The sequence below is a fragment of the Aspergillus ambiguus genome (assembly GCF_047715705.1).
Source record: "Aspergillus ambiguus strain CBS 117.58 unplaced genomic scaffold BDV59scaffold_35, whole genome shotgun sequence".
Classification (NCBI taxonomy): domain Eukaryota; kingdom Fungi; phylum Ascomycota; class Eurotiomycetes; order Eurotiales; family Aspergillaceae; genus Aspergillus; species Aspergillus ambiguus.
Window position 1 is genome coordinate 41,471 of NW_027395548.1, and position 27,617 is coordinate 69,087.

Here is a 27,617-nt window from a genome sequence, read left to right on the forward strand (position 1 = left end):
AGGCCCCCACCATAGCGGCAAGCTAGGATCTAATAGATGGATATAGAGGCCATTGAGCATTCTTGCGTGATATTCAGTCTTTTTCGTAAGCCTTGCTTAGGAAAGATCGTGATATAGTTCGAGGGTTTGCATGGCCCGGACGGTAGTAGGTATCTATGGACTGGCAGGTAGGTATAGAAGCAATTAAGTCGGGGAACGGATTACGCCCTGCTTACTTTACTATAGTAACTGTGTAATGGCCAGCCAGGCAAACCTCAGGTCAACATAAAAACGTGCTTATTATTGGCATACTACCAGGGTATAATCCAAGCAGGATTCGACAGGTAAGGTCCACAAAAGAAAAGCTATTGAGAAATGGTATATCACTTGCGGTGGTCCGTCCAGCTCCAATGGGCCACTAAAAATCAATGCAGAACACAACTCAAATTAATTATTCAGCGCCCGGACGTTTTCCTTCCCGTCTTGAGCCTTTCGGCCTTCGCCTCGGCGCTTGAGTCGGGCCTGTGCAGCGAGTCTCCGGTCTATAGGGAGGGATTCGCGCTGCATGGAGGCTAAGCTTTGTCGTCTCCTGGGCCGATCCAGATGGTATGTCTCCGGTAGCCCAGCCATGGTATCGAGGCTGTATTTCACAGGTGATCGACGGGTTCGAAGACGCTCGGTTCGTACCTGTTGGCTGTCGTCGAGTTTTGCAAGTTGACGGGCCAGAGATGACATGGTGATGTGTGACGGCGCATAGGTGTGGTAGCTGTCGAGGTCCGACCGTTGCCTTGTGCTACGTGCTCTGGTGGTGTCGAGAGTGGAAGCGATGGCAGGCGATGGTGGCGCAACGGTATCGCCTTCGTAATGAGTGTTGGCTGTATAGTGCTTGCCGGGGGATTCGTCGAGGTATGCCAGCCGCTCGTTGGTATCGTCGAGACCTAGCGCTTTCGCGTATTTCTTCAGATCGAGCTCACCAAGTGCCGTCCTTGGTTGTGACCGCCGGTCTTTCGCGCGCGGACTGGGGCTTGGGGGTTCTTCAATCTCATCTGTCTCCTCACGCAGCTCTTTCTGCGGGCTGTTATGCCCGAAGTCATAGACTTGTACTCCAGTGTAGCCCTTCCGGGGACTGTCCGAATAGCGCTTCTGCGCTCGAATCTCGGGAAGACGCTCAATAGTAGCCACTTTCAACTGCAGCATGTCGATTTGTTCCTGCATGCGGCGGCGTTCATCCTCAAAGGATTCCCTCAGATCATGCTCCAAGTCGCGGTGCTCCTGAGAGGCAGCTTTCAATCTTTCACGATACTCCTGGATGCGCGTTTCCAGCTTGGCCTCTCTCTGTTTCAGTTTGGCCTCCTTTTCTTTGCGCCGTCCTTCATACTTGGTCATCTCCTGCTTGAAGCGTGCCAACGTCTGTTTCAGCGTCGCATTTTCCTTCGCCAGCTCCGAAGCCTTTTGCTCTGAGCTCTGGGCGAGATCCCTGAGTTTGCCGAAGTCCAGCTGCTGGTGCTCCATTTCTTCGATCTTTGCATTGGCCTGCTCGAGTGCCTGTTGCGTTTTCCGTAACTCTCGCCCGGTGTTGCCCGGAGACTTCTCCTCTTCCGCGGGGCCGGTGATCTCATCCATCTCACTGCCGACAACGCCATGTTTCTCCAGCAGTTTGCGTAAAAGCCCCACCCGGTGTTTATACTGCAGAGCAAGGGCTGTCTGTTTGGTGAGCTCCTGGACTAGTTTCTCTCTGTCTGTATTGGAGCTTTCTCCCGCCATCGTGGATGCAAGCTGCGTCACATGGCGCTCCATCTCGGCGACTTTGACTTCTTCCTCCCGTAGCTTATCAGCTAGCCGCTGTGCTTCTGTATCCTTCTTTCGGGCATACGATTTGGCAGCAGAACGATACTGAATGAGCCGCCGGATTTCCCGTGTGGTTTTCATCCGGTAGCTATCGAATTCAGATTTCCAATACTTCCCAGACTGGGAGCGTGGCTCGTTTAGGTTGGTCGTCTCGTCGCCGGTGTCGTCGTCTGCAGCAGCCGACGCCGCCTTGAACTCGATCGGTGCGGGTTTCTCATTATTCTTATACGGCGCCACATCGACGTGCTTCGAAGGCTTCTCGCGGGAGTCCATCAGGGCTTGAGTGAGCTTGCTCCGCGGTTTTGATTTCCCACCCGATGAGCCACCCGACCACTGACTGCTCAGGCTCCCAGACGAAGATGTGGGAGTCTTTGTGACCTTGACGGAGGGGTCATCGCGCTTCCGCTCATTGTCCACCACGCTGTCGCCAAAGGACACCGTTTTGCGTCGGTTGGATGTCGTCCCAGGTGTCATGAGGATGCTTTTCGTTGGCGAGGCCATCGCATCCTTGTCCATCTTCGGCGGCTTCAGGGCGTCTGTCGCCATTTCGGGCGCGGGCAGTTTTGGCGGATCGCTGTCGCGGCGTCGCTGGGGGTTGGGATTGTTGGTCGAGTTCGGTCCTCGCTCAATCTTGGTGGTTTCGTCGTCGTCGGCACCGGGCGTCCCGAACAAGGCGCTCTTGAATGCGCGAATGGCGAAGACAGGGGCTGGGGTTTCGGGGGGTTCGAGGACTTTTGAGTTGTCTGTGACGGCAGGCGGGTTAGTCGGTGGACTGCGGGCTGGTGACGTGACTGGAAGTCGTCGGAGAGTATTTGAACTGCGCGTGCTTCAGGTCCGAGTCGGAGAGGATGCACATACCTGCTGCGACATGGTCGTCCTGCCCGTTAATCCACTCCAGCATGATGGCGACAGATCAGGTGGGTTTAGATGAGGAACCGGGAGAACGAATGCATTGCAGGGGAGACACCACCGGGTGTCTTGACAGAAGGGCTGGAGATAACAAAGCGCCAGTGAGGAGGAAAGTTGGTGTATTGACGTGGACCGCTGGGCTTTGTTTATGGTGTTTCCTGTTAGGGAAGGCGGTGGGAGGACTAGCTCTGGCCTATGTTGATTCCTAAAAGGGACTAGCGTCTTTCCTATTGGAATCTATACATTATGCAGTAACAGTCTACAGACTTAGTATCAAGTATGGACTGCTAAGAGTCCATCCAACAGACGACGGAGACGTGCGAATAGACCACATATGACCAATATAGATGGCGCTGGAGATTATTATGGAGGAAAACCAGAACTTCATGCGGATCCATTTAGGCCGGAGCTCGATGGCCAGGGAAAGACTAAGCCCTATATCACAAAGCCTGCCGACGATCCGAGGGAAATAACCGAATTACCTGCGCGGGAGCTGGTGGACAGTGAGATGGATGCGGGTGAACGACAACGTTGAATCAACCTTCTGTCTATATAAAGCGACCGAGTCCGTGGTCCCACTTCTTTATATACTCATCAGATAAAATACATGCTACGTTCGAAAACCAATGATATTCTTTTCGCTGGCACGATTCTAAATGCAACAGCCAAATTGTGCCAAAAGCCAACAATCACCTGATATTGGTAGCACTAGCTTCTTCACAACTGCAATGTGTTGAAAGTCTCTTATTCGCCTAGGAAATTAGGATGCCAATATCAAAATCGATTATACTGGTCTCTAATATTCTTTATCTTCTGCTGTAAGGGGACAAGATACATTAAACAATGGGCAATCGAATATACACAACCGGCACAAGGTTTATATAGTGTCTTGCTAGCAGCCCAATGACTTCGCCATGCTTCTATCTATTTACATTAATTTTCATGCTCCAAGATTTATTAGCGATCTTAGTCCACCACTGAGCTACTGATTCCAGGAGATATAAGTATCAGACATGGAATTAAGTACCCGTACAGTTAACTACCAGACAGTAAAGATTCTCGCAGTTTAGGCAGGTGGCGCCTACACTTGGAAGATAGCTATATACTTCGCAAAGGTAAATAATGATAGCAAGTCACCGATTTCTCCCCGAGCACCGCAATCAAGATACTGAACGTGCAGGGTGCGCTTCGTTGTAACTGCTAAATATATATATTGACGATGTTGAGATGCATGTAGCCAGTTCGTTCCCAAAAATGCCACCAATCCGTAGTTTTTAAATTCACTTTAGCCATCTACATCATCGCAATTGGTGCTACTCACTATGTCTTTCCACGCGTTCAGAGAATCATGATTTTGGTCAAGAGCCGCTCCAATTACCTGGACCGCATCGCGTCCAAGAGCTAGCCGGGGAGGGAGAGGATGTCCCTGACACCGTCCCGTCTGCGTCAAAGCCTCAACAATTAGGCGTGCACCCTTGACTGGGTCTCCCGGCTGATGGTGGTTATACGCAGCCAGCCGCGACTTGGTCTGTTGCGTCACAACATCGAAGTCGGGGATATGATTTTCGGCCGTAACCTTGTGGTTACCGTTGCTCTCGAGGAAGTTGGTACGGAAGTATCCCGGCTCGATGCAGGTCGTCTCGATACCAAAAGGAGTCAATTCGGCCCTCAACGCCTCAGTATAGATGGCAATGGCAGCTTTGGTAGCACAATAGAGTCCGGCTCCTGGCGTTCCTCTCCAGCCTCCAATGGAACCCATATTAGCGATAATACCAGATCGCTGCGCGCGCATTATTGGGAGAACAGCGCGAAGAACTCGTAGTTGGCCGAAGACATTGGCACCGAACAGGTCTTCAATATCCGCAGCGCTATAACAGTCAGCTGGGTAAAGGTATCATAATGGGATATGAGTTTGACAGCCTACCTCGACTCTTCGATGGCCCCCTCCAGAATATAACCCGCATTGTTCACTAGGACATCAATACGGCTTACATCCGTAAGGATCTCTGCTACACGAGCCTCGACGTCTCTATCACCAGCCCGTATATCGAGCTGCTTCGGAATGATATTACCAATCGCTTTCAGATCCTCCAACTTAGAAGGATCCCGTGAAGTCGCAACCACGGTGTCTCCAATCTGTGCAGCAGCAATAGCAATCTGCCTGCCAAAGCCAGAGGAGCACCCCGTGATGAGCCAGACACGAGCCATATTAGTGGGAGTGTCCAGTAAAAGCCTTCTGAGCTGCAGGATGGGAAATGGTGCAGACGAAGCCTGGGAGAGTATAGTTGTGTCTGAATGCTGGGAGCGATAAAAGAGGGGTTATAAGGGTGCTGCGGGAGGCGGAAATAGTATTGTTAGCCCGATTTAAACATACCGCCCAGCTTCTCGAAAGACCTAACCCGGTTAGTGGTGGGGTATAGTGGAATCTCACGGCTGTGGCTATTTAATGAACACGAACTTGGACTGGTGGATCAGCCGGCGTGATCGCCTCTTGTTATTCCTTCCACCGTAAACTGACCGACCTGATGCCAACAGGGTATCGGGAGATATGCCCCATACAAAAGATACTATCGCTCTCAAATGGACAATGTGATATAAAAATTAAGTATATTGTAAGCATCCTCTGCAGCCATGTTCTCTCTTCTCTTGGGGATGAGGGCTGCAGTGCTGGTGGTCCGTCGGACCCGCGTACAAGAGTCAAGCTTACAAGATCCATAAATGCGTGAAGGAGGATCTTTTATTATTCATCAATCCGACTCATCACAATTCAAATACATAAATCTCTCCTTCGTCAAGTGAGGCAAATAGATTTTCGATTCCTGGGAATACTGCCGCTGAATCGTGTTGCTATCTTAGCTTCCTTAATGCCATGGCTCTAGGGTCGGCAGTGACGAAGGAGGAGAGAGCGTTATCGTCTAGTGACGAGGCTTCTATTGGAGTAACCACCCATACGTTGGTTCCAAGAGTCGATAATTCGGCCCATGATGTCGAGAAAAGCGTGAAATCGGATTCCAACGGATCATGCGAAGATTTCAAAGATGTCCGAACGATCACCGGATTTCGTGTATGCCCTATATTTCAGTGCGAATTTGGGACCCCTTGAACTGATTTTTTTCAGTGGTTTCTGTTTATTTCAAGCACACTCACTGCTATTTTTGTTTACGCTCTCGACAATACCATTGTGGCGAACATCGTGCCCGTACGTAGCGTACACACTCGGCAGAAGGTACGGAACATACTGACAATGTCCGAAAAACTAGGCTATAGTTAACCAATTTGATGCTGTTTCTGACTTACCATGGCTTTCAGTTGGGTTCGTCTCATTAAAACCACCTTAATATTCTTGTGCTCATTACACGTCTAGGTTCATGATCGGGGGTATGGCGATGGTGCTGCCGCTTGGGAGGCTTTACACTCTCTTTGATGCCAAGTGGATCTATATCAGCTCCACGGTCGTCTTCATGGCTGCTTCCGCATTGTGTGGTGCTGCGCCAAATATGGAAGCAGAAATTGTAGGACGCGTATTTGCCGGTGCGGGTGGAAATGGGATGTACTTTGGCTTGCTGACGATTATTTCGATGAATACAACAAACCGCGAGAGGCCCGGTTACCTTAGTTTGACGTGAGTACCTGCTTATAAGTGACTTCTTGGCGCTAACAACCAGAATAGCGGCCTTGTTTGGGGTGTTGGAACCGTCTTGGGTCCTGTTATTGGGGGTGGGTTTGAACTATACACATGGCGTTGGGCCTTCTATATCAACCTACTTTTCGGCGCTGTCCTCCTCCCAATATATGTGTTTGTTTTGCCGTCGAACAATCCGGCCCCTGGTGTGACAAGATGGCAGAGGCTCGTTACATTTGACTGGGTCGGTGCCGTGCTCAGCGTGGGTGCTTGTGTTACGCTAGTAATGGGCATCAACTTCGGAGGCACGCTCTATCCATGGAGAAGCGGCCAGATTATTGCGTTATTTGTAGCAACTGGCGCGCTATGGGTTATTTTTACCCTTCAACAAGCTTTCACGATTCTAACTACAAAGGAAAGACGTATGCTACCGATCCACCTGTATCTGCAAAAGGAGCCATTGTTGCTCTTCGTGGCGTGCACGGCAGTGGGTGCTGTATCCTACACAAGCGTGTACTACATCCCGATCTACTTCCAGTTTACCCGTGGGGATACGGCAATCGACGCGGCCGTTCGGCAGTTACCTTTCATCTTCTTCCTCATCACAGCTATCCCCGCCAGCGGGGTGTATATGTCACGGATCGGATATTATAAGCCCTGCTACCTTGGAGGTAGCATTTTGGCCCTTATTGCATCTGTCTTAATGGGTACGCATCGCGATTCGTGAGGAGCAAAGAACACAGTCTAACAAAAGTCTAGCTACAATTGTCCACGTGAACACATCGCCTTCGATCCTGTACGGTCTGGAGATTATTCTTGGCCTGGGTGCCGGTGCATACACGCAGGCTTCCTTCGCCGTCATCCAAGCAGTTGTGGCACCATCTGAAGCTGCCAACGGTCTATCACTGATGCTCTTAGGTAATGTTCAACGCGACGAAGGCTCCCTAATACACTGGTCGCTAACAACGTATATAGCACAACTCGGTGGCCTTACCCTCGGTCTCTCCGTCGGAGGTGCCGTTTTTATAAATGTAGCGTCGGAAAACCTGTACGGCCTACTCCCGACCGTCCCGCGAGCCCAAGTGCAGCAGATGGTTTCTGGAACGAGCGGACATCTTCTCAGATCGTTGTCATCCGACATGCGCAGTAAAGTGCTGGACATGATTGTGTCTGCGTGGAACGATGTGTACGCTGCCTAACCGTCCTCTCCCAGATGTCAGAATCAACCGCTGACGATGTGCAGGTTTACTTGTATCTACGTCGGCGCTGCGGTCAGCCTTGTGTGCGCTGGATTTCTATCGGTGAGAATCCGTCATTAGTAAATGTAGATTGCTGGCATAATGGGCTAATCTGTGCAGAACAAAAGGGCCAATGTGTCGGCTTCGGCCGGTCAAGCTTGAAGGGCCCCTAGTGAGAGCGCCGACTGAGTGGCACGTAAAGTAGATGCCAAGCCATGGGCTGATGAAGGAGATATAGATAGATTTTGTCGTGGAGCTGTCAGAGTGATACGATTCTCCCCGAAAATTTCTCAGTACGTTTAAGGGTTAAAATATGGTTCACAGTTTAATAAACCAAAATAAAAGAAAAGGCCACATTCTTCCAAGTGGCTTGACTGAAGGGGCCCGTCTCTGTTAGAGTATATCCAATGTCTTCACCAGAGTTCAAAGGGGCAGACCGTGTCTGGCGATCCTCCGACCCTTCCATTAGACTTAGCGTAGACTTAGCTTTTCGGGCCCCGCGTACAGACGGCTTCTGCCGACACCGAGTTATCCCGCCCCCACTTATCAGAAGCGTCCTGGGGGTTTGCATTGCCGATTACTAGCTAAGCCCCAAAGAGTAAATGAATAGATCTATCTAACGTGCCGTGGTAATGCTGTAAGCTATCGTCCTGCATTACCCCCTTGGCACGCCATCAGCTCACATGTGACTTGGACATCTATGGTAAAGCAGTCGTGGTCTTGAATTGCAGGGTAAGTTTCTTCATGATGTCCCGTTGTACAACATTTTCGAGTCATGACGAGAATTTGCAATTGCTTTTTATGGATGTATCACATGGAAGAATCTACATAGTACTACATAAAACGATACTGCATGAACATACGTAGCATGTCAATATAGCAGAATGGGGCGGCATACTGGCAAAAACATGTCACGGCTGGTTTATATATCTCTATCTCTATAAGTTATTCGCGCGCCAAATGGAAAGGGGATCCACTGAGATATGCAGTTTGTACCAAGGCCTCGACCGTCCAGTGGTCCGGTTCCTCAACGGTGAGGACAACTTTGCTACCACGAGAATTCCGGCATGGCGCGGCTGCCCCCTGGAGTGGCACAATGGCTGGTTGATGGGACTCGACTCCTGTCATCTCGAGATCTCCCAGGCCAAGAAAACCGAGCTTGTTAGTGGGGGCTGGGGAAAGAAGATTGGGATAAGACCCTTGCTTTGTGGCATCTGAACTGCTATGACCGAATTCGTGGAAGCCATTTGAGGGAGCAATCGACAGATCAGATAAGGTCCCATCAAATCCATGTTCTTGACACCAGGTGCTTTCGTCTGGGGGAACAGCGGGGTTCCATGCTTGGTCAGAGGCTCCATCAATGATATTATCCCATGACAGGGCATCTGACCCTGCGTATATAGCGGACTCATGATTCACAGGGGTAGGGTTCGAATTTGATGTGGAGCTGTAGGCACTCGGGTCCCCTTGATAGTTTCGTGCATCCCGTCGATTGATTTTCTCTGTGCTCCCATCTTCATCCTCCTCATAGTTATTCTTGTCACTATCATCATCCTCATCATCTGATGATGAATCCGTCGACAGTTCAGTCTCCCTATTTATTGGAGGATCCTTGGGCTTTGCGTTGCTCCTGCTCCTGACGGGCCTTAACTTGTGCTCTCGTCGGGAGATAATGGTGAATCTTGCGGCGTCCAAGACACATTAGTCCGATCCGATTTCTTGCATTGGAAGGCAACATACTGGTTTTTTATGGCATTGCGTGATCTGGAAGGGAAATGCTCCAACTGGATATCCTTCCATCGTCTCCCTTTCATGGCCGCAACCTCCAGCAGCCGACGGTTCTATCCACTTCTTTAGCCAGAGCTTTCTTCGGGGGTTCACGGAAAAATGATCGTACATCTTCTTCTGTCCATTCACTACGATCGAGTTGTGGATCCAGACATTGCTTCCATCGTTTGGCACACTCTGCCAAAGCGTTGTATTAGCGGGGATATCCGTAGTGTTGGGTAATGCAGGTAAGTAAGTTGCTCAATCATAAAATGGAGGGTACATACGATCTGCGCTGCGTGTTTTCACGGTATCCGCCACCGCTGTCCATCTGCAATCCATGTCAACTTAGGTCCTTGATCTTCAGTCACAAACAACGTGATAGGACTTGCAGCGCTCACGTTTCTCCATACGTCTGTACTGCCCGCGTCAACAGCTTGTCCTCTTCTTTGGTCCAGTAACCTTTATTAAACCCTCCTGATAGGACATTATGCCACCGTTTCCGGCAATCTTTGTTTGTGCGACCGGAGATCTTGTCTGCAATCACCGTCCAGTCTTTTACTTTGCCCCCCACTACTGTTACCAATCAAGCAGGTGGCGTTAGCAAATACAACAACGGCATGGTGCAAAGTCTACTTACATTGAGCATGTACCTCTCGAAATAGCAAATCGTCTTCTTCTGTCGTCCATTTGCGAGCTGTTCGGGGCATCTCTTGTCGAGGTATGATGAGCAAGGACGGGCAGAATCGAACGGCACATGAAGAAGAGGATGTCACCTCCTTCAGGACGTCGAATCTTCAGGGGTTCCATCTGAAGAGCAGGGATAATGAGGGGTATTTCAATATCAAGTTGGTTTGGATCAGACTATGAAAGCGTCCCTCGTTAGCAAGAAGCAAGTTCTCTAGTTTGCTGCCACGCAGACTCACGCTAAATAACAGTGATACCCCTGTCTCCGGGCCAGGCTCCATATCTGCCTATCCACACCAGATAGGTGGCAAGGATCATATGGGACACCACAGCTACACCATGTGGGCGAGAAGCGTATGGAGAGTTAATGCACTGAGCGAGTACGTCTGTCAGAGCTTAGTAACAATGCAAGTTGACGCGATCGGATACAGTTGCTGTAGATCAGACGACCCAGATCTCTTCAATGAAACAATGTCCACCCCATCTTATTCGCTAATTACCTGCATATACGAAAGCATACTAACTACTGCATGTCGCAATCTCATCCGTCCGTGAAGAATCCTTTGGCTCAACCTCAGTCAACCTTGGGACAAGTATGGAGGGGGTATGGAGGGGCTAACAACAAGTCGATTATCCACAACCAACGATGATTGACTTAACTGGATAAGAATTCGGCGCGTTACCCCAAAGTCACCTTGTTCCGTTTGGTACGATTTTGCCGATAAGTCGTGCTAGGTAATGTTTCGACGGGCCTAGTTCAGCACGAGCCTCGTATTAGGTGGAGAACAAAAGGGGAGCGGAAATTATGCAGGGACCTGAGTATCTTCTTCGTGTTCTTGAATCGTCGTGTTTATGTGGACCCTGAGTTATAGCGAAAGGGAAAATAAGGTCGCCTAGTCTTGCGTAAGCTACGTTTCACTATACCGGCCAACTCCGATGCAAGTAGCTAGGTTGACAATAAGGAGGCGTCCTTCCGTTACGAATGTGGGCACCGGGCAAACATAGGGAAGACGCATGTATGAGGTACTTTTGGCATCTATGCTTGGCATCTACGCCAATGCTTCCGTTGCTTAAAATGGCTTATCTTTGATCAAGCACAGTTAAAGCCTTTCTTACAAGCCAAGAGATGTCCATCCCTGCAGGTTGCATCAACGTCAAAAGAGTCTTCTGTCAATCTATGCCACTTTAGGTGCGATCGACCAGCGGACCGACTTCCCAGCGGGCCGAGTGGCCTATGATGTACAGATACACCAGAGAATACGAACCGTTGAGAGCGCCCACTCGCCAGCCTTCGCCACCATTTCTCTTCATGGAGCGACATTTGCTTCATTCCTACCGGTAATTACCTGAAATAGGCTCTAAATCATGATTTAAGACGGCCGGCGATCGCCGTACAGGGGCCGCAAGCCAACCGCTCCTTTACTTCTCAGGGACGCCACAAATTGTCGCGTAGAGAGTTCATTTTTTCTCTTCCCCCTCTCTTGGCATCTTCCTCGGTAAAATAAGTAGAATACGTCTCTAGCGTACATGTGCCACATGCCATAGTTAGGAGTAGTTAAAAAGGTTGGTGACATAATAGGCCATGTAATAGGATACAGGGGTACTCTCTCGCACGGAACAATCTGACATGTGCCTATCATTACAGTGACTTGGGTATCTGCAGATGGTGCCTTGCACCTGGCGATCCAGACTTCCGTGTATACACCGTACACCATTGTTTGCTGACACCAAAGACTGAATGCTTTCGAAATTTATGGTTCAGGCGCCCAATCTCGCCTACGACCGGCACCTCGGAGTACAGGTATCAATTATCCACTGATAGTGACATGCAAAAAAATTGTCCAACGCTTACCTAGTGATCACCATTCAATGCTGCTGGTGTCGAGGTAGGCAAAGTACACTCTACCAACGAAACCTGACTTCGACAATCATAGATCCGACTCATCACTAACCCTGAGCGTTCGATGATGTCCTGGAACTCTGCTGGGGTTCTCTCAATGCCGTTGATAATACTCATCATGGTAATGTCACGCTGGTGGCTATACCGTGTGAAGTATCCGTAGTTGGCTGGCAGCGGGGCTGGCGCCGATGCGATTTGTCTTGTAAATCCTGCAGTGGTATTCATAACCTGGTCGCATATGAGAATTCTGGATCCAGACTTCATGGATCCTTTGATGGCCGAAAGGATCTGGATGCAGTAGTCATCCGACCAATCATGCCTAGAAACGTATCCGCTTTCAGTACCGACTGGTGCGCTGGGAGAATAGACTTGTGGGTACTTACAAGATATACCGTAGCCAGTAGATATCAGCACCAACGACGGGGTTGGGATTGAAGAAGTTATGCTCGAGAAATTGGACACGACCATTATCGAGTGCCTGGGGATTTTCGCGCGGCCAGATCTCTTGCTGGGCTTGAGCGAGTACAGGCGCGCGATCCTGTACGATAAAACTAAGGTCTGGATAAATCTTGGACAGTTGGAGGCAAAATCCACCTGGCTTCATTTAGTCCCCTTTACTGCGAGCACTAGGAAAGAGGGGATTGCGCTGACGACATACCGACTCCGCCGCCGACATCGACAATTTGGGCTTTGCCCAATGAGGCCCAGGGGAAGTCTGCTCTCACAGTTATTGCATGTCTGATGGATAGGTACCGATGAGTAGCCTAGGGAGAATGTCTTACCAAATAGATGTGCCACTCCAAACACGCGCCCACCACCAAGCATGGCTAGTCCAAATATATCGAGTTCGGGTCGCCGACCTGATTCCCCCTCTTTCCTGTCTTGGAGAGCTGCCATGACGTACGGGCCAAATGGACCGGGGTAAGCTCCAGATGTACCATTTTTGAGATCTGCGGCTGTCACGCTTTCTTCAAGCCAGTTCCACCGTTCCTTTGTTGTACCGACGGCTTCCTGCCATGCCGTTTCCCTGACTGAGTAAGAAGGCCCGATTTTTGGGTCGAGGAGGGCACGAGGAAGCGCATCTGACGCGCTGTAAAGATCCCACCCACTATAAATGGTATTAACAGAAATCAATCAGACTTTATGTGAAAAATAACGTACAACATGGCAATATAGGCTCTTAAAGGCTCATTGTCAATTAAGTCGGCCGAGATGACATTGTTAGCGAAGACCCCATCGTCTACTTCTCGGAAGATGTGGATCGAGCAGAGACAGCGCATGATACGAGCTGCCATACATCGGAGAGATCATGAGAACGCGTTCTCGGATAATTGGCCAGTTGCCGGGTAGCAGAGAGGACATACCAAGCTTCCTCGTCTCGATTCCCACCTTCTCAGCGATGTGGTTGATTGCCACGCCCTTGTCTCCGTGCTCATGCAGCAGGTTCGGAATACGGAGAACAGCCGCAATGTGGAGACATCTCGCCTCGTTATACTGGGAGGAAACTTCCAGCAGCCTGCTGCTGGGGGATGAGACTAACTCTACCAGTTTGCCTGTTGCGGCAATGAGGGTACGTTGCGCTTCAAAGAGCTCACGACTGGGCAAATTGGCTTCGCTTTCGCCAACAAGGGCTCCCTGGCTTCCGAAGGGAGAAGCAGGGAGCTTTGCCCACTCCGCAATGATGCGCTGAACGCTGTCATTAGTGATGCTAGCAAGCTGGAGAAGCTGGTGGGCGTCGCTGAGGGTAGGCATTGTGCTGGCGTGGGTTCCACTGGTAGAATAGCCAAGAAGGAATATTTGTTACACTTAAAACTCGCCCTCTTTCTCTATATATGGCCGGCACAACCTAATATCGACTAATCGGACCCGCGTACAATGTATAGACTTGAACTTTTACTCCGGTTTCCAGTATTGAAAGACATTTTACTGCTATGTAGACAGACTATAGATAGATATCACTCATTCCAGGAGAATTCTCTCGAAGTAGGCCCCTAATTTCTCAGTGTCGTCCGGGGCGGCACTAATCCCAACCCACAGGTCCGGTCGAACCACCACAACCGCTCCAGTGCGATGGTTGACACCCCAAGTACTGTGTGCGTCATCGTCGGGGGCCCGGTCATCTGCTAACACAGTAGCCGTATCTCGCAGGGTGGCCAGGTCCTCGTTGATGGAGAAATTCTCCGTGATCTCAAACGGCATGCCCTTGGCGACCACAACGATGTTAAACATATCTGGGCCGCCAAACCGAGCGTAAAACCGGCTTGTGGATTTTTTCGACGATATTTCCTCCGAAAGTACCTTTAGGTGCTGCCGGACTGGCCCACGGAGATTCGACCCAAACACTACTAGATGGAATCGGCCGTCGCCAGGAAGCTTGTCATACAGGTAGCCTGTGTGACTATCGTCAATGCACACACGAGGATTTGGTGCTCGCACGCCGTTCTTCACATTCACTGGCCGGGGCCGCTCTGTCCTATCAAAGCCGTTGACGCTTTTCATGGATGGGTTCAGACAGCTCTTCCCATACTCCGCATCTACCCCGAGAAGAAATTGACCATGCTGTTTAAAAAACCCGTGTAGGAAGGCCTTCGCCTCGTCACGCGTAAAAGGCACTCCGCCATTTTGCTTGCTGTTTGAATAGCACTCCACTGAGACTTCCTCGCTGGACGAAAGAGATGAAGCTTCCATGATGTTAGACACCCCATTCAACCCATTAATCTTGTACGTTTCGAGCTCTTCGAGCCCTAGATCTGCACCGAGATAGTGTGGACGCGCTGTTGGAACATGTGAGCTACAGACAAAGCGCAAGTATTTGCCAGATATTTCGATAATATTGGCAGCATGAAGCCGGCGTTCGCGGTCGTAGGTAGGCAGGAGGGTGTGAGGATCAGCCTTGCCTTTTGCGCAGAGCCCCATCTTCCAGCCGATGTTAGCGGCGTCAAGAATGGATGCATTCAGACCGAAGGCGCCCATGACACTATGGACGTGTCTGTATGTTACCATTATTGTTAGAAATTCCTTCTTATGAGAGACAAAAGGTCGGAACATACGCTGCATCCCCAACCAAATGGACACGAAGGTCGTTGGAGGAAAATGAACGAGCGACACGCTCACTGACTAGTCAGATGTTAGACCGGATATTTTCCTATATTACAGCATAATCAGAGGTTTGTGGCATACTCTTCCACACAGCAAACCAACTAAGCGGCGCTGCAAAAGATAGCTTATACGGCGCAAAAATGCGATTTGCCTGCTCCAAGACTTCCTCGGGAGTGATTGAGTGAATGTCAACCTGACCGCCAGTTTCGCTAAAAGAAGGGTCTTTTGCTTGTCGAGACGCGGCCAGCGGACCTGTCTGAGAGACGTTCAATTGCGTATAGAGTCTGACCGGTCAGTGCCGTTAGATAGAGCACAATGTATGGTGGAAGTAGCTTGAAGGGCCGGGGATGACGCATAACCTACCGAATATACCCATTCTCTCTGGGAATAATGACGCAGCCGCCATGCTCCGTGCTTATTACTGACCCGAAGATCCATGCATGCGGATAGTCGGTCTCAAAAATACAGTCCATAATTCCCCAATAGATATCAGTACTGACGCCATCGAACGGAATCTGTAACTTGTGCCGAATTGCGCTCGACGCGCCATCGCTTCCCACAAGGAACTTCGATTGTATTACTGTCTCTTTACCCTCATCGTCTTCTATCACGCATCTTACAGGATAGACAGAAGGATCTGTAGACGCTGCCAGTGACGGGTCACTGCTGTACTCCTTCAGAGTCGTGGCGCGCTCCACAAGTACCTTATGTCTCAGGAGATCACGCACGAAGATCCGCTCAATTTGGCCCTGCGTGATAACATGCAAACCACGGTAGCGAGAATCTGATTGGTGAGAGCGGCCGTGATGAAGCAGCTGGCCATCATGGTAGATGGCAGTACGTTCAATCAGGGGCCCCTCTTCGTGCACTTCGCTGGCAAGGCCCCACGATGACAAGGTTTCGAGGAACCGAGGCTGGACCCCGTCAGCGCGCCCGGCTGTCAAGGGGCCAGTGTTCTTGTCTAGGTGTCGGTCAGATTACGCAATTGTGGAGGCTATGGATATGAAAGGAGATGAAGCAAGTTTGCACAAACCAATAATCCGAAATGTAAGACCCTGTCGAAGGCAGCTCAACGCGACTTCCAGACCGCTAGGTCCAGCTATGTTTGTCAGCTTCACAACATGGGAATATAGCATAGTCAGCTTACCACCGCAGATCAAAACATCAACCTTATCCGGTGGATTCCACCAAGCAGGCAACCCATGCGGGGAGGAAGTGCCATCGTGAAGCGTTGGCCACACACGCAAAACATTAACCCCCAGGTCGTTGTGGCGAGTTGATGTGATATTTTCCACCGAAGGTGGAACCTCATACTGCGGTCCTACATCATATTCAGGCAGGTCCTGGTCCTTGATTTTTCTTCTTCTTAGCTCCGAATATAATCGAAGGTGGGAATTTGGCAAACGGTTACTACCTGTGGGTGCAGCCAATGAGGATCTTTGCATGGCTGCCGAAAGCCGTTCTCGTGGGTGTGAGGGAGGATGGAGTGGGCCATCGTATGTTTGGTATTTCAGAATGCTGAGTTAACCTGCACCGCTAGCGATGAATCTAGGAGGGCAAATGTGCTGCTCATAAATAAAGTTGCCCGGAGTTTGGTCTACTTGTGGGAGAGGGATGGCACGATGAGTGCTACGGCGATGGGGGTTCTGCTGTTGTACGCCGGTCCTCCAGGTGGCTTGGGAGGGGCTCACCTATATTGATTGATTGCTTTGATTACAATAGGTTCTTATAACTTACGGTAAAGCTTTCATTACATTGGTCCAACATAATTAAGGCGCCCGAGCGCTGTTAGGGATTCTATTCGTATAATGTCAGAGATATGTGGTATCTACCTGAGCTCCTAGTGACGTCCACATCCATCGTCAGGTACCCTTGTACGGAATTTAAGCTAGAAAAGCACTTGTAACCTTCTGATATGCTACTCTCAACGTCCCTGAGACAATTTCAACCTAAGTGTAACAATTAGCATCCGTAACGTATATTTGCACGTAACTGAGCTCTTACGTTTTCATCATTAAACGGCTCAAAGTGATTTCCTGGAATGTCATACACCACCAGAGAGCGTTCAAGGATTCTCTCCCACTGGCGAAGTGCCAAAACCCGATCCTGTCGACTCTCTAACCATGGGTAGGGGACTCCACAAAGACGGGTAGTGTCCAGAACCTGTTCGCTGTGAAGCATCACGTACTTTCTTGTTCGCGGTATAGGCTGTTGCACACTGTATCCGGCAAGGAACTGAGCGTGACTTTTAAATTGGGAAGACATGGTGGTCAAAACAGGCGAGGGAAGCCGCTTTGGGCCCAGAATGTAGTTGACAACTTGTTCAGGCAATGGCTGATGATCTGATGGACATGGAGAATCGATGAGAAGAACAGCTAGTGTTGTGTACCCGAAAGTGTCCAGTTGCTGCGCGACTTCATGGGCGAGCACACCCCCGAAAGACCATCCTGTGTATTGTCAGTACATTTTCTCCTTTCACTCGTGGGCGAAACATACCACCGAGAACCACCTGCTTTGCTTTGACTATGGAGGAAATTGCGGCCGCATACCGACTGGCCATATCCCTCAAACTCCTTGCCCAGTGCGGCCGAGCGCTGAACTCAGGGTTGCGAACTCCGAACATATTGCATCCCAAAGTTGAAAGGTTCTCGTACTTTTTTATTAGCCCACTGCCATCATGAAACAGTATTAGTGGGGGGCAGCTTTCCGGCCCTCGTTGCAACTGCACGACAAATTGCTCCTCAACTGACTCAGGCGAGGTTGATTTTGCCGTGGCATGCTCAATAGAATGCTCTTTGCTAACCGGTCTACTAACGTCACCTGTGAGCTTTACACCAAGCTCCCGAATAGTGAGCGTTGGTGACAATACGTCTGGGGTCAGCGTGGCACCGAATTCCCTTTGCAGAGAGTCTTGGAATTCAATGGCCATCAAAGAGTCCATGCCGAGTGATTGGAGTGTCATGTTTTGATTGATATCGGAAAGCCTGAAACCACACGTTTCAGCTAACAACTGCATGAGGGAATCGGTTGCTTCATCCGAGATGTTTGTCACCTCCGTATAAGGAGTTAGCTTTCCTGACATGATTGAATCATCGTCGCTATTGTCAGAGCTGCTCTTGCTGGAGACGTCATGTGCGAAACACACCCCCGATGACTCGACGCGCATCTTGACAATGTAATCCTGTATCTCCTGGACCGTGCTCGATTCCATCAGACCATCCATCTCAATGTGAGGAAACTGACACTTAAGTGAGTGGGAAAGCTCTATTTGCATGAGGGAGTCAATTCCCAAGTCCGCCAGTCGCCTGTCAGGGCTGATCACCTCCCTCGGCTGTTCGCATAACTTGGATATTAGATCAACTACTGTGCCCATTAAGTCCGATTCGCTGGGCACCGAGAGTTTATTAATCTTTGTTGATGTCTCAGCACGATGCAAGACTGGCCGCGAGACTTTACCGGCAGACTGCTGACCGGTTTGCCGCGACAGGTGGTTAGCGAACGATGTAAGATTCAGACGCTTGAAGTGCATCCCCTCAATGCTGGCAACGGCTGACCCATCGAGTGTCATTGCAAAGGCCTCGCCGATAAGCTGGTCATTGCCGCATTCCAACAGGTTGCAGTAGATAAGGAAAGTCTCTTGTGGGGTGATGTCGGTATATTGCATAACAGCGGACTCTACCTCACTGCAAATGAAGGCATCGGTCAGTTTACACTGACTGTTGGCAACAAAGCCTGCTGCGTGAAGCAACGTATCGATGAAGACTGGAGACACAATTCCGCCCGTAAGAGCACTTTCTGGGACCTTAAATGTACCATAACCATCTAGATCGGCTGCAGAAACGCTCAATTCCTCGATGCTTTGATACGGCTCAGAGTATGTGACTACCCGAGGAAAGATGGTGTTGTAGATGACATTGCGGTGCAAAACATCTCTCTGGCTCTGGTTCCTCTGCAAAACCTTCATGTGCCTTTTAGCGTACGCCGCTTTCCGTGCAAGATATCCCTTCACTTCCGAAGCGCGTCTCCATTCCACTTGGCCGGAGCATAAGGTTTTTCCGGGCTCAAGACTTGGAGCCATGATGGGCGCAAATGTGAATCTCGCTCCAATAGCTTCAGGTAAGTCGAGTGATGTTTCCTCCATAGTTAAAAGGACTTGAGATGATTTTTTTTCAGGTGAGTATACCAGGGGATTCCCAAATGTCACGTTACTGACAACTGCCAACCCATCGGCATGTGGCGCAGCTTGACAGTGCACGGCTTCCAGAACCATCTCATGATATACTGATGCTGGACATAATGGAGAGCCATGAACCGAATGACCCTCGATAAATTTGGACAGGACATCCAAACTTGTCCTAAATTTCGACAATCCTTTCGCAGAGCCCAAACTCATCACATCTCCCAATAAATGAAACATGTCTGGTTTTGCGTTTCGAGTAGTCGTCGACATTGTGAGGTCCAACTTGGGTTCCACGAAAGGGACGTACAATGAATGCATCTGGAATGGATACTCTGGAAGATCTATGACATGGGCGCTCGTACCGTCAAAAACAGCACGCCACTGGATGGAGTCATACCGCAGGCTCATCTGCTGCAAAGAGCGACTTAAGCTAGCCCATGCATCTTGGCCTTTCGCGATAGAGGGCAGGAAAAGAGCGTCTAGTGTGGCGAACTTGGTCCGAACCATGGGCAAGGTTATCGGGCCTGGGCCAACTTCAATGAATGTGGCATTTCCCAAATCGCCTCGTTTTGAAATGCAGTTCATGAGATCAGTAAAGCGCACTTTTCCCCTCGTTTGGCGGACGGGATAGCTGGGATCCAGGTCGCCGTCTTCTATCAGTCGTCCATGCAGACAGGAGCCTAAAGGAATATTAGGAGTGGCGAAATGAAGATCTTCGCATATGGTCTTGACGTCAGGCAGAATTGCGTCCAAAGCCGGAGAGTGAAAGCCGAGAGGTACATCGAGCCTTTTACAGCGAATCCCTTTCTCTTTGATTAGTTGTGCAATCTGGTCTATCTGACCAACTGGCCCTGACACAACGGAGTCGCTTGCACTATTGTCGCAAGCCACTGTGAGTTGTGGCAGAAGCGATTCTGCAATCAGATGTTCGACAGATGATGCCGAAAGATTGCAAGCAAGCATAGAGGTCTCCCCAATCGGGCACATTGAAGCCATTAATTTTGCACGGCGCATAACAAGCAATAAAGCATCTTCCAAGGATAAAGCTCCACTGATGACCATGGCAGTATATTCTCCGAGGCTGGAAATCTGTTAGACCTATTTCAGGCATTTGATACAGTACAAGGGTACCGAACTGGTCGCTTACCTATGACCTATGACAACGTCAGGTCGAATATTCCATGACATCCAGAGACAGGCCAGGGAGTATTCCAGTACAAAGCATGCAACCTGTGACCACAAAATAGAATCTATCGCAGATGTAGGGCTGAAGGAACCATCCAAAACCGTGCTGGGTAATATATCGTCAAAGCCGTGTTGGTGCAGCACTTGGTCGCATTCTTCAACCTTAGCCCTGAAGACAGGGGCCGTAAGCATTAGTTGCTGGCCCATAGCCGGATAAAAGCTGCCTTGTCCCGAGAATACAAACACAACTGGGTACTTGTTTTGATAATTTACCAAAGGAACATCAAGTGTTTTGTGTCGTTGAAGCTGGACCGCAAGCTCCGCTACAGTCCCTCCAACAATTGATAGGACGTAAGGATGCCTTTGCCTCCGAGCTGTTGATGTGTAGCAAAGGTCTTCAATGGCAACATCCCCATCGTGGAGAAGCTCGACGTATTTTCCAATAAGCTCGCGGAGCGCAAGGGAATTTCCTGCGGATAGAACTAGATTGTATGCTGTCCTCTGCGGCCATCTCTGATCCTCGTGAGATGATGTGCGGCTATATTCCTCGATAATCAAAGCAGCGTTCGAGCCCGCTGCACCAAAATTATTCAACAATGCGCGTCGAGGCAAGTTGAGGGAGATACGATTCCACTCGCAATTGGTGGTAGGAATCCGGATATTGCGATCAGCGAGGATTTGCAGTTTCGGATTCAGTGACTTTAGTCCAATTTGCGGCGGAATTTTCGAGAACCTCAGCATCATCAGCAACTTTGCTAATCCTGCACAACCAGATGCCGCTTCAGCATGGCCAATATTCCCCTTGATGGATGTGATATATACTGGATTGGGAGAGCCACCAAAAACGGACGCGATGCTGGAGGCCTCAACTGCATCGCCCGCCTAAATAGGTCAGAACGGCCCATATTTAAGGAAAAGAGCGGTGGAGCACTATACCTGGGTTCCTGTTCCGTGGGCCTCAATTACATTTATTGACTTGGCATCAATTCTTGCCCGAGAAAGTAATTTTTTGAAGAGCTGCTGCTGGGTGGGACCGTGAGGATGCGTGATGGATGAAGCTTGGCCGCTCTGATTCATATGCGCATCCTTGATGACGCCATAAATTCGATCACCTTCACGAACTGCATCTGAAAGACGCTTGATCACGAATAGTCCACATCCTTCACCGCGACAATATCCGTCTGCCGACATATCAAATGGCTTGCACTGTCCAGTCGGGCTCAAAAAGTGCGCTCTTGAAAGGCCAAGGTACATCTACGTAATCAGTCTTCAAGTTATCAAACAGAGTCCGCAACTGCTCACATCAGGGCTGGTAATGGCGTTTACTCCACCTGCTAGTGCGGTGGTACAGTCTCCTTGGGCAAGGGCCCGGCAGGCCATTACCACGGAGACAAGCGAAGACGAGCATGCGGTATCAATGACAATTGATGGTCCGCTCCAGCCATAGGCGTAAGATATTTTCCCACTCAAGAAGGCACGCAAAGTGCCTAGCTCAGTTAGCAACTGTATCGCTGTATGGAGGAAGAACTCACCGGTAGAGTAATAAACATCGATCTCCTTGGCCAGATTTTGCACATAGTCGTCAGTGGCAACCCCTATATAGCACCCTATAGTTTCTGGATTGAAGGACGGCGCTCCATTAGCTACGTATCCGGCATCATCCATGGCGTGTACTGCACTCTGGAGAAGGAGCTTCTGCTGTGGGTCCATCGACTTGGCCTCTCGGGGGGAGATGCCAAAATATTCATGATCAAACTGAAATGGATCTCTGAGAAAGTTTCCATGGCTCGCTTTCATCTCGCCGCGGTTTGTTTTCCCAGATTTGTAATCCTCGACTTGAAATCTGGTACCTGGAATCTATCGTTATTGCCATGTCAGCCAGGTACGACTTTATGGGAGATACTTGGAGAACCCACTTCTTGTACTTCATTCAGTCCATGCTCTAGCCTTCTCCAGAATGCGTCTTTTCCAGCTCCCATGGGGAAATTAACAGACATTCCGACAATTGCAAAGCCATCAGTCGGAACACGTTGAAACGGTCCCGAGACGTCTGTCCAAATTGTTCTTGCGGGCCGAGATATATCTTTACATACCGACGCAAGCAGGGCCTTTGACCCAGGGCCTACCGTGACTATCTCCCAGTCCTCATCCGAAGAAGAGATTGTATCCACAACCGAAAGCCAGGTTGTGTACAGGTCGGCAGTGTCAACCAGGATCAGACGAAGGATATATTCCAATGGAGAGGTCGCTGCGAGTGTCGATGCATCCACCAAACATGCTGCATTGCACGACCAGATAGGTCTTTTCAAGGCTATCAAGGGCGGAAATATAATATTACCCTTCTTAACGTCTTCGAGGACGTTACCGAGCGCGTTCAATCCTGTGTCTCCCCCGTGGTACAAGGCATGAACGGGTACTTCCTCCGCGCTACATGGCGCAAAAACATGCTGGGACCGGAATGCCTCCAGGGCATGGCCTGGGCCCACAATGCTGAAAGAAGCTTTGCCAAATCTTGACGCCAGCCGGATCTGAGACTGTTCGGAAATCTTGCCGTTGAAACTGTGGATATCGCTCTCGACTGTCTCTTTGTCTTTTCCAAATACTGATAAAGCCCATGACCGGGCTTTCGAGCTCCTTGAAATGTCTTGGCTGAGCTCTGCCGCGCGATAACCTATCCAAAAGGCAAGACGGACTGCTTCTCCACTGAGCGTAATATACTCTTCAACAGTGTTGCTGCAAGCTAGGACCATGGCTGGAAGCATCCCAGAACAGAATCCGGCAGGTGTGGCGTGCTTAAGTTTCTCGAGTGTGCTGTCATACTCAAGGTACCCGATCAACTGATTCACACAGAGGCATACCCCGTTGAGGATGGGGTTATCGGATTGCTTATGAAGCACAGTCAGTAGAAACTCGGGACTGCTTGATGTATCAAATTTTGCCCAAGCGGGGCAAGGTTGTGATTGAGCCCGTATGGATTCTCGTAGAAAGGCAGCGTGGCAAGTTGATAGTAACAGAGAAACAGCTGGAGCCTCATTCTGTCGATTTATCGGTGGGATCAGTTTTGACGAGGACAGCGATCGACTGCCCTGGCCCCCGAAAAATACAATTCGGTTTGCATCCATAAAGAATCTTTTACATGAAACTGCCGCTAAATGGCTGCTGGCTTGAAGAAGGCAATGTGGTGAAGCTTTTAAGCCTTGATAAAACCAAGTTTAAAAAACAACGTTTTTCACCCAGTTGCAGGAACCTTTATGGAATTGTTGCCTCCAAGGTCAATGTCTCTCTCGCTTTGGAGGCGATGTGCCTGGGACCGGCGTACCTACTCCCCCTATAAGTGCGGACCCCTCCACGGTCAGCACTCCAAAGTAAGGCTGTTTCCCTGTACAGGGCTGTTAGTCCAACCTTGTACAGTAAAAACGGTTTTGCGTACGCGGTGTCGGCCCTAATAACCTATGGTTTTGTGTTGGGCCGCAGTTTTTGGGATACAATCTTTATTCTCTCTCTTTCGCAGCACACTAGTCACACGCCCTCAATCGCGCAGCAAGTTACATTTAACAGCATCTTTGGAGCTGTGCTGAAGGCTTTCTAACATGACTATCAATAACCTAGGAAAGGAGTTCATTCGTCCTCTCTTGCAAGTATCCAGGACACCGGTCACTGATCCATCTGCGATACACAGTCTTCCGGATCTTATAGATTTTGACGCAGAGCATAACCCAAATCACGAGTTCGCTTTGCAAGAAATCCGACAGGGAGGCAAGCATCTTAGCCTAACTCCTGTCACTTTCAGTGAACTTAAAAATGCAGCCATAACTTGCGCGCATCTTATCCGAAAACGGTTGCCATCTGAAGCCGATGGAGAGTACCAATACGGGGCACGACCGCCGGTGGCAATTTTTCTTGAAAGCGACGTCAATTTATTCGTGCATCTTGCAGCACTGTTATACTTGAATATTCCTGTGAGAAGTCCATAATTACGTCATTTCTCCCTATTCTAACATCGTAGGCCCTTGTGCTTTCCATACGGCTGAGCCCAGCAGCCGTCTCCCACCTCTTGAACTCAACATCAGCATGCGCCATCATCGTATCACCAAAAACAAAGGGCACAGCAGAAAATTCATTCGAAGGCTTATCACCGGAGAAGCGAAAGGGTCTACAGATTGTACAATGCTCCCCATTCCAAGAGCTATTGCAGCTCGCATCTGTGGTAGCTCCAAACGGCCTGGAACGTCACATTCCCTCGGATAAGGAGACAGCGATTATACTTCACTCCTCTGGTACTACCGGACTTCCAAAACCTATCCCTCTGGCGCATCGGTATTTGCTAGGTTATGCAGCATGTCATCGCCTACAGCCAAATCAGTGTCTCGACAAGCGGAACGTATCCACCCTTCCGATGTATCATGTACGTCTTCTATAAGTCGACGATACGTTAGTCTTGTGCTAATCATGATAAGGGTTTCGGTTTACTAGGTCCATGTATTAGTTTGGCAACTGGAAAACCATGCTGTTTGCTCTCAGCGTCTACCATCCCCTCTGCCGCGTCAGTATCCGAACTGATCAAGATATCGGCGAGCTCCTCTTTGATGACGGTCCCAAGCATTCTTGAAGATGCTAGGAATAGCTCAAGCTTAATGCAGGCATTGGTAGGCCTTGACTTCGTTGCGGTAGGGGGCGGTCCTATCAAACCCGCTGTCGGCGAGCTCTTGGTTACGAACGGAGTCAAGTTACTCAACCACTACGGTGCCACAGAGATCGGGGCCATTGCCCCTATATTCGTGCCTGGAAATGACTATGACTGGCATTACCTGCGTATCCGAACGGATATCGGACTTGAGATTAACGAAGTGAGCCAGAAGGATGACAGCGGTGTTCCGTTCTACCAGTTGGTAGGGTACCCTTTTGGTTGGGATCGGCCGTTTGCAATCCAAGATCTCCTTCGGAGACGACCAGAATCTTCCCACATCGAAGTGGCCATTTTGGGTCGCAATGATGATCTTTTGGTCCTGTCAACGGGTGAAAAGGTCCTCCCCAACCAGTTTGAGGCCACACTCAGCCGGCAGGATGGGGTGAAGACGGCCGTCGTGTTCGGTCAGAATCGCGAAGAAGTTGGAGTCTTAATAGAGCCAGAGGTACCTCTTGAGAAAGACGAATTAGATGCCTTTGTGCTGCGGATCTGGAAGGTGGTGCAGCAGGAGAATCTTTCGCTGGACCGCCATGCCCGTGTTTCTTCGAAGAGCATGATCCTCCTTAAACCCTTGGATAAAGCAATTCCAAGGTCGGACAAGGGGTCTGTTATGCGTGGTGAGACCTATGAGATTTTTGCAAAGGAAATCGAGGAGCTATACACTGTCTCTGATGCCGACGATTCGCTCTCGTTTACTCTGGAAACTCATCCAGACCGAGTCATAAGCAGTCTGCGTTCCATGGTCGAGTCCTGCGTACAAGATCGGGGGATCCCCGTCGCCGATTGGGCTGACTCGGACGACTGGTTCGAACAGGGCATGGATTCCTTGGAAGCAACGCGTTTAGCTCGCATGCTCAGCCGCTTGTCTAACAAGGACCTTTTTCCAGCCCTGGCGTCCAGCAAAATTCAGCCCTCTTTTATTTACCAACACCCGAGCTTTAAAGCGCTGGCAGAGTGCTTATTAGTGGGTAACAATAATATAGGGTTAAACGATAGTTCTACACAGATGCTGGATTTGGTATCTAAATATACCCCTGCCCCCTCACAAGATTGGGTTGTACTCCTCACGGGCGCAACGGGCCATCTCGGAGTACATCTATTGGGTCAGCTATCACGCAACACCAACGTATCGCAGGTAATCTGTGTCGGTCGAGTGCATCAAGGACAAGATCCCAAGCATCGGCAACAAGAAATCAACCGTGCAAGAGGAGTAGCTCTTCCGGAATTCGCGTGGACTAAAATTAGGTTCCTATCAACAAACCAACTATCCCAACCTCAACTTGGTCTGCAACATGATGAATATTGTCGCCTAGTGAGAACAGTAACCCATATAGTCCATGCGGCCTGGCCTATGGACTTCCAGAGAAGCCTTACCTCATTTGAACCGCAGATACAGACCCTGCGAAACCTAATAGACCTTTCTAGAGAATGTCATAGGGAGCAAGGTCGTTCTTATCAACCTCGGTTACTATTCACGTCGTCTATTGCAGTTGCGGCACGCTTTACAGGTAGACGAAAATTACCGGAATCCAAAATATCAGATCCCTCTGTTCCAGCAGAAATGGGCTATGCACGAGCCAAGTGGGTGTGTGAACAAATCCTCAATGAAGTGGCCCGGACGCATGGCGACCTTCTACGTCCAAGCGTTGTCCGTCTGGGCCAGTTGACAGGGGATACGCACTCTGGAATTTGGAATTCCAATGAACACTTCCCGACGATTCTCAAGGCATCCCAACTGGTAGGAGCCTTACCCGAACTTGACGGGGTCAGTACTACGTTTATTCATCGTGTCGGTGGCAGAGCTGACAACTTGACAGACCTTCTCGTGGATTCCGATTGACGTTGCGGCCAAGTCAATCGTCGAAATCCTCTTCTCTCTTACGAATGGCCCTGTAAAGGATATTGTATATCACGTTGAGAACCCAATCCGTCAAGCATGGAAGCCTTTACTTCCCGTACTCGCCGCCAAATTGGGATTGAAAACGCCACTGCCTATCCCATTCTCTATTTGGTTCGAACGTGTATCGTCGTTATCCAGTACCAAGGCAATCATAGGGTCTATTCACCATTTGCTACCATTTCTTCAGGAAGAATTCCATGTTCTCTCCAGCGGGGGGATAATACTGGATACTACACGAGCGCGGGTAGCTTCTCGCTCGTTGCGTGCTTGCGAGGGAGTAACCATCGAATTACTAGATCGGTACCTGGCATCCTGGAGGAAGGAAAGATTCTTACAGTAAGCAACACGCATTTCTTACGCTTATTGTAGTAGGATTATATGCGTTGTGGTGTATGCCAGGACTGGATGGAAGAAGGCACCAGGGCACTTTGAACACCTGGTGTCTCCGCACTCAACGCAATCCTTGGGGCTTGTTCGAGTTTACAATTGTCGTTCACCTTTTTTTATTAGTCTACGATATGGAGTTGAATGAAAGACTCGCATTCCTTTCACTATTATGATATTAAAGTTGACCCGTTCGTTCGTACAGCGGTTGCGACTAGACGAAAAGGAGGAA

The 27,617-nt window shown here is 49.7% G+C and overlaps 8 protein-coding genes across 8 annotated transcripts; 2 read left to right on the forward strand and 6 right to left on the reverse strand.

Annotated features, from left to right (window-relative positions):
* Positions 1 to 253: 253 nt before the first annotated feature.
* BDV59DRAFT_185178 (uncharacterized protein) lies at positions 254 to 2,832 on the reverse strand (the record flags this gene model as incomplete). Its single annotated transcript, XM_073690805.1, has 2 exons — positions 2,686 to 2,832; positions 254 to 2,570 (listed from the first exon to the last, which is right to left on the reverse strand). Coding segments are annotated over exons 1-2 (2,183 nt in total), but the record flags the coding sequence as incomplete, so codon positions are not given.
* An 817-nt stretch (positions 2,833 to 3,649) lies between these two features.
* Positions 3,650 to 5,055, reverse strand: BDV59DRAFT_185180 (SDR family oxidoreductase). The gene is made up of 2 exons (XM_073690806.1): positions 4,661 to 5,055; positions 3,650 to 4,604 (listed from the first exon to the last, which is right to left on the reverse strand). The coding sequence occupies exons 1-2, from the start codon at positions 4,942 to 4,944 to the stop codon at positions 4,022 to 4,024; spliced, it is 867 nt and encodes a 288-aa protein (XP_073544832.1). The 5' UTR covers positions 4,945 to 5,055; the 3' UTR covers positions 3,650 to 4,021.
* A 975-nt stretch (positions 5,056 to 6,030) lies between these two features.
* Positions 6,031 to 8,029, forward strand: BDV59DRAFT_185184 (major facilitator superfamily domain-containing protein). The gene is made up of 6 exons (XM_073690807.1): positions 6,031 to 6,358; positions 6,407 to 7,065; positions 7,118 to 7,276; positions 7,334 to 7,544; positions 7,602 to 7,659; positions 7,717 to 8,029. The coding sequence occupies exons 1-6, from the start codon at positions 6,105 to 6,107 to the stop codon at positions 7,756 to 7,758; spliced, it is 1,383 nt and encodes a 460-aa protein (XP_073544833.1). The 5' UTR covers positions 6,031 to 6,104; the 3' UTR covers positions 7,759 to 8,029.
* Positions 8,030 to 9,125: 1,096 nt separating this feature from the next.
* On the reverse strand, positions 9,126 to 10,870 carry BDV59DRAFT_99265 (Homeodomain-like protein). The gene is made up of 7 exons (XM_073697475.1): positions 10,671 to 10,870; positions 10,290 to 10,611; positions 10,017 to 10,227; positions 9,765 to 9,939; positions 9,651 to 9,694; positions 9,494 to 9,561; positions 9,126 to 9,437 (listed from the first exon to the last, which is right to left on the reverse strand). The coding sequence occupies exons 2-7, from the start codon at positions 10,329 to 10,331 to the stop codon at positions 9,243 to 9,245; spliced, it is 735 nt and encodes a 244-aa protein (XP_073544834.1). The 5' UTR covers positions 10,332 to 10,611; positions 10,671 to 10,870; the 3' UTR covers positions 9,126 to 9,242.
* Positions 10,871 to 11,519: 649 nt separating this feature from the next.
* BDV59DRAFT_185198 (S-adenosyl-L-methionine-dependent methyltransferase) lies at positions 11,520 to 13,728 on the reverse strand. The gene is made up of 7 exons (XM_073690808.1): positions 13,315 to 13,728; positions 13,112 to 13,238; positions 12,733 to 13,058; positions 12,609 to 12,665; positions 12,334 to 12,544; positions 11,903 to 12,269; positions 11,520 to 11,826 (listed from the first exon to the last, which is right to left on the reverse strand). The coding sequence occupies exons 1-6, from the start codon at positions 13,700 to 13,702 to the stop codon at positions 11,903 to 11,905; spliced, it is 1,476 nt and encodes a 491-aa protein (XP_073544835.1). The 5' UTR covers positions 13,703 to 13,728; the 3' UTR covers positions 11,520 to 11,826.
* Positions 13,729 to 13,846: 118 nt separating this feature from the next.
* Positions 13,847 to 16,631, reverse strand: BDV59DRAFT_185205 (FAD binding domain-containing protein). Its single transcript, XM_073690809.1, has 7 exons — positions 16,464 to 16,631; positions 16,197 to 16,398; positions 16,083 to 16,148; positions 15,413 to 16,010; positions 15,131 to 15,333; positions 15,001 to 15,067; positions 13,847 to 14,939 (listed from the first exon to the last, which is right to left on the reverse strand). The coding sequence occupies exons 1-7, from the start codon at positions 16,542 to 16,544 to the stop codon at positions 13,910 to 13,912; spliced, it is 2,247 nt and encodes a 748-aa protein (XP_073544836.1). The 5' UTR covers positions 16,545 to 16,631; the 3' UTR covers positions 13,847 to 13,909.
* Positions 16,632 to 17,011: 380 nt separating this feature from the next.
* On the reverse strand, positions 17,012 to 23,164 carry BDV59DRAFT_195198 (beta-ketoacyl synthase; the record flags this gene model as incomplete). Its single annotated transcript, XM_073692515.1, has 7 exons — positions 17,012 to 17,496; positions 17,546 to 20,310; positions 20,377 to 21,296; positions 21,381 to 21,668; positions 21,717 to 21,901; positions 21,947 to 22,271; positions 22,331 to 23,164. The coding sequence occupies 7 exons, from the start codon at positions 23,162 to 23,164 to the stop codon at positions 17,012 to 17,014; spliced, it is 5,802 nt and encodes a 1,933-aa protein (XP_073544837.1).
* A 664-nt stretch (positions 23,165 to 23,828) lies between these two features.
* BDV59DRAFT_99330 (uncharacterized protein) lies at positions 23,829 to 27,528 on the forward strand. Its single transcript, XM_073697476.1, has 4 exons — positions 23,829 to 24,373; positions 24,421 to 24,819; positions 24,872 to 26,866; positions 26,919 to 27,528. Exons 1-4 carry the CDS (start codon positions 24,005 to 24,007, stop codon positions 27,339 to 27,341), a joined length of 3,186 nt encoding a protein of 1,061 aa, XP_073544838.1. The 5' UTR covers positions 23,829 to 24,004; the 3' UTR covers positions 27,342 to 27,528.
* Positions 27,529 to 27,617: the final 89 nt, after the last annotated feature.

Bases quoted from the DNA above. Each gene is read 5' to 3' on its own strand.
- BDV59DRAFT_99265 (XM_073697475.1), bottom strand. From the start codon at position 10,331: ATGGAGCCTGGCCCGGAGACAGGGGTATCACTGTTATTTAGC. The intron at 9,562-9,650 runs GTATGTACCCTC...ACGCTTTGGCAG, and splicing joins GAAAACACGCAGCGCAGATC to AGTGTGCCAAACGATGGAAG. The intron at 9,438-9,493 runs GTACGATCATTT...AGAAGTGGATAG, and splicing joins GTGAATGGACAGAAGAAGAT to AACCGTCGGCTGCTGGAGGT.
- BDV59DRAFT_99330 (XM_073697476.1), top strand. From the start codon at position 24,005: ATGACTATCAATAACCTAGGAAAGGAGTTCATTCGTCCTCTCTTGCAA. The intron at 24,374-24,420 runs GTGAGAAGTCCA...CTAACATCGTAG, and splicing joins TGTTATACTTGAATATTCCT to GCCCTTGTGCTTTCCATACG. The intron at 26,867-26,918 runs GTCAGTACTACG...ACAACTTGACAG, and splicing joins CCTTACCCGAACTTGACGGG to ACCTTCTCGTGGATTCCGAT.
- BDV59DRAFT_185205 (XM_073690809.1), bottom strand. From the start codon at position 16,544: ATGGCCCACTCCATCCTCCCTCACACCCACGAGAACGGCTTTCGGCAG. The intron at 15,068-15,130 runs GTATGCCACAAA...ACATCTGACTAG, and splicing joins TTGGTTTGCTGTGTGGAAGA to TCAGTGAGCGTGTCGCTCGT. The intron at 14,940-15,000 runs GTATGTTCCGAC...GGTAACATACAG, and splicing joins CATTTGGTTGGGGATGCAGC to ACACGTCCATAGTGTCATGG.
- BDV59DRAFT_185198 (XM_073690808.1), bottom strand. From the start codon at position 13,702: ATGCCTACCCTCAGCGACGCCCACCAGCTTCTCCAGCTTGCTAGCATC. The intron at 12,545-12,608 runs GTATGTCGTCAG...AAATGAAGCCAG, and splicing joins CGATGTCGGCGGCGGAGTCG to GTGGATTTTGCCTCCAACTG. The intron at 12,270-12,333 runs GTAAGTACCCAC...ATACGTTTCTAG, and splicing joins TACTGGCTACGGTATATCTT to GCATGATTGGTCGGATGACT.
- BDV59DRAFT_185184 (XM_073690807.1), top strand. From the start codon at position 6,105: ATGATCGGGGGTATGGCGATGGTGCTGCCGCTTGGGAGGCTTTACACT. The intron at 7,277-7,333 runs GTAATGTTCAAC...CAACGTATATAG, and splicing joins TCTATCACTGATGCTCTTAG to CACAACTCGGTGGCCTTACC. The intron at 7,660-7,716 runs GTGAGAATCCGT...TAATCTGTGCAG, and splicing joins TGTGCGCTGGATTTCTATCG to AACAAAAGGGCCAATGTGTC.
- BDV59DRAFT_185180 (XM_073690806.1), bottom strand. From the start codon at position 4,944: ATGGCTCGTGTCTGGCTCATCACGGGGTGCTCCTCTGGCTTTGGCAGG. The intron at 4,605-4,660 runs GTAGGCTGTCAA...TGACTGTTATAG, and splicing joins GGGGCCATCGAAGAGTCGAG to CGCTGCGGATATTGAAGACC.